This window comes from Chanos chanos, chromosome 12 (assembly GCF_902362185.1).
Source record: "Chanos chanos chromosome 12, fChaCha1.1, whole genome shotgun sequence".
Taxonomy (NCBI): domain Eukaryota; kingdom Metazoa; phylum Chordata; class Actinopteri; order Gonorynchiformes; family Chanidae; genus Chanos; species Chanos chanos.
In genome coordinates this window covers 21032237-21040110 of record NC_044506.1, presented here as the reverse complement: position 1 = coordinate 21040110, position 7874 = coordinate 21032237, and the positions used below count along the sequence as shown (strand labels likewise).

Below are 7874 nucleotides of genomic sequence, written 5' to 3'. Positions count from 1 at the left end.
AACAACTAACCTGCATTTATACTGTCTGGGTCCCTCTGTCTCTACATAAGTCAAAATGCACCAATTACATCAAAAACAGCGTTGTGCTCATGTGTGAATGTGGCAGGAGAAACAGAGATAATACACAGAGTGAATTTACAGGACAGGACATGCAGAGAATATTGTACCTCCACTAAGCAGTCAAAGCTGTTACAGGGAACACTCTAACGTCTTGTAAACTGTAAATTCAACTTCATTTCTGTAAAAGGCTTTCCATCTGCCTCCCGCTCCAGTCCACTGCCCCTTGTGGACAGTAGCGTAAATGACACATTTAAAATTCCAGCGACACACAGCAAAACAAGACAGATGTATCTGATGAAAATTTATTAACAGACATTCAAATGTAGGCAAAGTCACACCTCTAATTCCTACCCATGCAAAAGGAGGTGTCGCGACATTTTGAAATCTCATGATTGGCACACGGGGCAAAGGTCATCGTATTTCACTAGCTGAACGGTGTACTGATATATATATATATATATATATTTTTTTAATAGCAGACAGGGAAAATAAAAATTGACATTAATGTCTAGGAACAGTATCAGACTGTCTGTGTCTGTGGTATCCCAGATTAAACTGTCATCATGGGAGGGTAGTCAATTTATTTGACCTCTTTTTTTTTTCCATTCTTTTTTTTTAAACATTGCTGATATTGTTCCCATACTGCAAAGCGAATAAAAGGACATTCACATTTGTTTTTAGAATAACTCGATACATCAACGGACTGACACTACTGTAATTCACGTCTTAGACAAAGCACTGGTAAAACGATTCAAGAAGATCTTATAAACCCTCATCCCACCCCTGCAGCTGTCAGTCTCATCCCAACCCTCCCCTCCACCCCCAAAACAAACAAACAAACAAACAAACAAACAAACAAAAGAAAAAAAACATGACAGCTCATGCAAAAGGCACAACACAAGAACTCGACAAACTCATACCCTTTCTTAAAATCTTACACGGGAATAAAAAAATAATATGAAAGTTGAGCAATTCTGTTAAAAACACATTCCAAAAATGGCACTGTCCCCCTTAACACGCCCCTAACGACGGACCACGGCCCGTCCCGGAGCAAAAACATTCCCGCTCTGTCTTACTGCCTGGACTTGGTCTTTCCTGATGATGCTCTTGAAGAGGCACTCTTTTTGCTGCTTCCGCCCTGTTTGATGACCGGGACCTCTTCCTCCTCCTCCGCCGCGTTCATCCGGGCATCCTCCTCCTGGCTGTTGGTGCTGGCTGCTTCTCCTTGTCCCTTGGCTCCCGTCTGTTCTTCTCCAACAGCCGCGGAACCGCGACTCACGGCCTGCTGATGGTTGGCACTTTCTCTGTCTCCGTCATCCGCCTCGTTGTCACTTAGGGATTCGACTGGCGCCGTCCACTGTGTCTCTGAGACTTTGGGCCGTTTGGCTGGGGGCAAGTCACCGGACTCCGTCTGTTCTGTCACTGTGATGGCAGAGGCAGCTAATTTCATCGCAGCCTTTTTGGCTTTGGTAGAACCGAGGGGCCGGCCCCGCTTACGGGGTTCGGCGTTGGAAGTGGGGGCGCTGCCAGGATCATTGTCTGAAGATGGCTCCTTCACAGCCACCTTGGCTTTACCTGAGCCCGGAGGCCGTCCCCTCTTTCTGGGCACGCCGTTTTGTGTCTGGGGGGGAACCTTTGTTGAGGCACCAGAGCCCGGGGGTCTCCCCCTTTTCCGAGGTACTCCATCTACGGGCGCTTGCTTCGGTGCAGCCCCAGAGCCTCGTGGACGTCCTCTTTTTCTTGGTTCGCCGTCTGTCGTCGTGGGGACTGTGACCTTTGTTGGGCCCCCTGACCCTAGGGGTCGGCCCCTTTTTCGAGGGGTGTTGTCAATGGCTTGAGTGACGGCCGCTGAACCCGGCTGACGGCCCCTCTTCTTTTTCACTGATCCCAGGGGCCTCCCGCGTTTTCGAGGAACTCCGTCGACCACCTTCGGAGGGTGTCCCTTCTTTCCGCCGCTAGTCAAGCTCTTTTGTAAAGGAACGTCCGGATTGGGCGGGTATTTCCGAGGCCGCCCTCTTCCTCTCCGTTCTTTGGGGACGTCTGACGGATCTACCCGCGGATGGATACGGGGTCTCCCAAGGGGCTTTGACAGCTTACGCCTCCTCACCTGGCCCCTCTTTAGACTCCTCTCCGCCTCCTGCTCGGGCGTCAAAGGGGTCTTTCTCGGCCTTCCTCGGACTTTGTTCTTCTTAGGACGGCCGCGTTTCCTAACTTTGGTCATTAGAACCGTGTCGGGGGAAAACAGGTCAACCGTTTTCGAAACCCTGGCACGCTTGTATGGCACCATGACAATCGTGGGCTTTTTTGCTACCGCGCCACGGGGCCGCCCCCTACCGCGTTTGGGCGCGTGCGAGTTACCCTTGGGCGGGGCATCCTCGGAAATGTCTTTCTGCTCCACCTCCATCGCCTTGCTGTTTCACACTCAGACGTCAATCAAGGACCTCCACCGTGACTTTCTCCTAAGAGAACAGCAGATCTGTGTAGACAAACACAGACACAAATACACTTTCAGCTAATTTAGGTCACTAAATATAAAGATACAACACAACGGGTTCCAACCAAAAAAAAAAAAATCAGAACTTATTCAGAAAGCTCAAAAATTAAAGACTGATAATGTGTGGTAGGTTGATAATGTGTTGCAGGCTGATAATGTATTGTAGGTTGATAATGTGTTGTAGCGGAGAGGTAGCTGTCATTGGCACTAATATTTCCACATGCAATAGCTGCACTTCATTGACAATAATATCAGTTGCAATTGATTTCAACATAAAATAAATAAAAACACTCTTGCCCTCCAGTCACACAGGTTAATGAAAACAAAGGTTAATTTCTGATTCATTCCCTGATCCGAAAAAGGACTTTAAGATCCACTGAAAGTAAACATTTTGAGATACACTTTTGACTGAAGACTTCAAAACCAATAAGTAATTCATTCCAACTTTTTTCTGCCACGAACTTTTTTAGTTTATATTCTATTTTCTGTTATGAAAATGCCTTATCTGTCTGTTTTTGAATGAAACAAGGTGCATTTACACATTAATAAGAGCAGTCATGGCAAGAAGTCTGAGAAAAATTTGAACCATTACTTGATCATATCAGCAAGGTCCCTAGTCAGGAACCAAACACAAACCGTGCCAAAATTTCTCAAAAGGGAGAATTGGTCAGAAATGGCCCTCTTCCTTCCATCCCGACAGAAACTCTGTATAGAGCCAAACATGGGGATAGAGCCTACCCAAAAAGTCTACCCAGGCTCTTTCAGACTCCGGACCCTTTGGTAGGCAGTGTAAAGACCGTAATTAGTCTTTGGACCAACCAAAAATGGCACCAGAGGAGAGGAGAGAGCTTGGGCGGAGTGAAGAATGAATATCTTCCCAAAACAGGAAAGCTAATGAAACAGCGTTGGGCTATTCACAAATGAATGACTGTTTCTGAACAGCTCTTCAGTGGATAGAATGAACAGAGCCAGATCAAATGGCTCCTTTCTTTACAAATCACCCACCCCCTCAACAGCTAAACGCACTGAAAGACCAATCCAAAGCCGGTTTTCATCTGGGGACATTGCTCCTTTAGAATACACTGATAGATTCCCATCTTTGTTCCGTGTGTTTTAAAAAACATTAAAACTTCCGTGTGTACCAATAGAAATACTGTTACTACCAGAGGTGGGAAAAGTAAAAGTAGAAGTACTCTTGCTAAAAAAAAAAAGTACTCTAAGTAGAGTTAAACTGACAACTGTTTTTGTAAATTGTAAACGAGTGACTACATTACTCTTACTTAAGTATTGTTTGGGAGGGATACTTTAACTCTACTTAGAGTACTTTTTTTAAGCAAGAGTACTTTTACTTTTGCCACCTCTGGTTACTACTAACACAATTTGTGATAATTACTGTAACACACACAAATAAGCACTGTTATCATAGATTTAGAGGATGACAAAGCCGCTATAACGTCTAACACGGATACAGGTATAGATCACCACTGTTTGCACTGATATAGATAACCAGAGATTGCAAAAGTAAAAGTGGAAGTACTCTTGTTAAAAAAAGTACTCTGTAAGTAGAGTTAAACTGACAGCTGTTTTTGTAAAATGTAAATGAGTGACTATTTTACTCTTACTTAAGTATTGTTTGGGAGGGATACTTTAACTCTACTTTTTTAAAGTAAGTGAGTACTTTTTTAAAAGCAAGAGTACTTCTACTTTTACTTTTGCCACCTCTGTAGATAACGATGAAGCTACTGTTACGACTAACAGAGATAACAATCACTGTAATTACATACATAGATCAGTACTGTCAGCACTGATTTAAAGAAAAACAGAGCTACTAACAGAGATGGTTATCATTACACTTTCACATATATACAGCACTGTTATCACTGAGACACATACAGTTCAGTATTATTAGAACTGAGACACCAAATGCTCATCAGTGTCAGTTACCATGACGACGGTGGTTTACTTCATACTTTGCTTCATGTATGTGATCACTCACAGGTGCCACACATATGACAGATTTTTCCTTACAAGCCGTTCTCAGAAAACTGTGTCTCTCTGCACAACACATTGCACAAAATCAGACACTGCACTGCCTGCAATGACGTAAAACACGGGAGTGAAGATATTGCTCTCTCAGTTGACCAGAAAACTGAAAATGCTATCGTGCCATTTGGGAGTGAAACGATCAGGTGAACTGAATATCCATCACAAACACATAAAAACCTTTCTAGGGCACATTGCCTTAGAAGACCAGGCTTTTCTCTGACAATTGTCTCCTTTCAATTAAATGTGTGGTTAAAAGATTTTAGTTAAATGACTATATTACTTTTTCTCCTAGGTTCTAAGAATAAATCAATATTTACCATTTTTGTAATCATTATTGTTATTATTATTATTGTTATTTTATTATTATTATTATTATAAAAAAACAGTAAGTACATCAAAACATAACTTTCACATTCTGCCTTTAAGAGGAAAATAGCGGATGTTTTGTCCTGTGAAAACTAATGAGAAAATAAATACCAACACAATTACCCATCAGAGAGAAAACTGCCCCGTTAACAATGAGGTCTTTTTTAAGTCCATTAAAATTTAAAACATCATCTCTTTGGGAATAAAATGGAAACAACTGCAAGTTTAATGAAAGATTTGAGTACTTTATGGGCAGATTCGATTTAAAAAAAAAAAAAAAGGAAAAGAAGAAGAACAAAAGAAAACAAGAAAAAGAAAAAGAAAAAAAAAAAACCCTAACAAACTACAAATCTGGTGCTTAATTTGTCATAGTAATGGTTACGAAAAAAGCGCCTTAATCAAAACGGTGAAATTCATCTTTAGTTATCCGACTTCAGCAGCTTTGACATGGCGTGCGCAAACGGGGCTGTTTGGGACATCACAGTTTGAAAAACACCGGGCACGGCTTAAAATCAGGGGTGAGAGAGCTGCCTCAAAATTTGCAACTCAAATACATACATGTAAAATATATCTGTGAAAAATAACAAAATAAAAGAGAAGAGAATAAAAGATTCAACGTAATAGAGACATCTGTATCTTATGTTCATGTCTATTGAAAACGCTAAACCATTCTCCGTTTTTTTTCTTTCTTTCGTTCTTTTTTTTTTTTTTTTTAAACTTCAGTGAGACTTCCAGTCCACAGGGACATGAGCTGATTACCTTATGCGGCCGCGGGGAGACTGGAGCAGTGAAAAAACATGCATACACACTAGCAATTGGATAAAACAAACTTAGGTATTGTCTATACGACATTGCCAGATGGCATATTCATTTAGGAACGTCAAGCCCCTTGATTTTAATAGTTGCATCAACTAAATAATATTTCAGTAGATACAGTAACAGCAATTGTTTAACAAAGTAATGAAATATCTCCGACAATATGGTTTGGCGTTGCTGCAGGATCTGTGTGTTTTGCCTTTATTATTGCATCAGTTTCTATCGACATTCAAGCAACGGTATACATTTTCCTAATATTTTTGGGTCACTCTTTTCACGTCTGGCCTCGTTGCGAATCGAGTGGTACCTCAGTAATATAACGGTACTGGGGACTTGCTGCCTGAGTCTAATTTTTGTACGTTTCTCATCCACACCATTATAACTTCACAAAACACGCAAGACAAGCAAATTCCGAATGACAATTAAAATCATGCACTGACTTCACGTTAGCTTGCTTGCAACACTAGCTTGGTCTTTTCATCCAGGTGTTGAGCCAGCAACGGTAACTAGCCTGCTAGCAATTCTGGTAGAACTGCAAATTCGCATAACTTTTAAAAGATCAAACAATAGTCCGCATGCAGAAAGTCGCTGAATAACTACATCTTTAAAAATATCTATGCACCTGATTCTCGCGTCCACGGTCTTGCCTGGATGAATATTTTCTTGAATTCTGAAATAATGGCAAATTTCCACTGCACGCACAACGTAAGGGTGGGCGGGCACATCACCGCGTTTGAATTGCCTGACCCATATGAGGAGCGCGAAACAAGAAATCACCTCCGGTTCATGGATGTCAAAATAAAAGACATGTAGACTTGTAGGGCTATTTAGACCCTCAGATCTGGCTCTACAAAAACATGAAAAATACAGAATCTATTCATTGTAATTCTCACTCTGCTCCATTGTCCTCTCAAGCGTGGACATAATTATGGTGCTAATTTTGGATGGAGAGGTGTGTGTGACCAGAGGTAGCAAAAGCAAAAGTAAAAGTAAAAGTAAAAGTACTCTTGCTTCAAAAAAAGGTACTCTAAGTACAGTTAAAGGATCCCTCCCAAAAAATAATTACGTAAGAGTAAAATAGTCACTTGTTTACAATTTACAAAAATGGTTGTCAGGTTAACTCTACGTAGAGTACTTTTTTTTTTTTAGCAAGAGTACTTCTACTTTTACTTTTTCCACCCCAGCTGAAAGTTATAGCACAGACATAAGCCACAAAATTAAAGGCTGAACAATTCAACATGGTGTAGATGTCTACATCTTTCTTAAATGGCAGTTCAATAAATCAGGACTAACAGAATGCACTCTTAGATTGGTTTTCATTTTAAAATACTTAGGCAAAGGAACAAAATATTCATTTAGATGTAAATAGTTATCAGTGCTTTCACACACAGCAAAAGGATAGATCAACACTAATGGATACCTGAGCTATCCAGGTAATTCAGCAGTGGTTTAAATATAATGATCACTTTTAACAGTCTGTTTTGCCGTTTAATAAGCGAGATGTTCAGGACATCCTTACATCTGAACTTGAATATGAGTGCATCTTTTGCATAGAAAATTCTTCCAGTTTCCACTTAATGTCACCAGCCTATCACGATATATTTAAACCTGAATGTCACAAAAATGCTTTCCACAGCTGAGTTGAACAGTTGTCAGCCAACAGACTCTTGCGAGAAAAATTACTGTAAGTAGAGTTAAAGTATCCCTCCCAAACAATACTTAAGAATAAAATAGTCACGCATTTACAATTTACAAAAACAGATGTCAGTTTAACTCTATTTAGAGTACTTTTTTTTTTTTAGCAAGAGTACTTCTACTTTTACTTTTCCCACCTCTGTCAGCCAACTATGAAAACTTCAGAAATAACCAATCGTATGCTCAAAAGGTATTACCCATTTCACACACACACAAACACATACACACACACACAGCTTATATAGGATTGAGCACATGCTGTCTCAAGTACCACTTCTGTCACACGAGTCGTATTTGATCCAGCTCAGCCCCTCTCTGCCTGCGTGCCTGAGAACAAGTGCGGTTTTAACAAGCTATGATACCTGCTTCTCTTATCCTGCTCTTTATGCCTGTCTGC

General features: G+C 40.9%; 1 protein-coding gene across 1 annotated transcript; it reads right to left on the bottom strand.

Annotated features, from left to right (window-relative positions):
• Positions 1–975: 975 nt before the first annotated feature.
• Positions 976–2488, bottom strand: LOC115825624 (chromosomal protein D1). Its single transcript, XM_030789408.1, has one exon. It carries the CDS (start codon positions 2462–2464, stop codon positions 1133–1135), a length of 1332 nt encoding a protein of 443 aa, XP_030645268.1. The 5' UTR covers positions 2465–2488; the 3' UTR covers positions 976–1132.
• Positions 2489–7874: the final 5386 nt, after the last annotated feature.

Excerpts from the sequence above, each read along its gene's own strand:
- LOC115825624 (XM_030789408.1), bottom strand. The coding sequence starts at position 2,464 with ATGGAGGTGGAGCAGAAAGACATTTCCGAGGATGCCCCGCCCAAGGGT.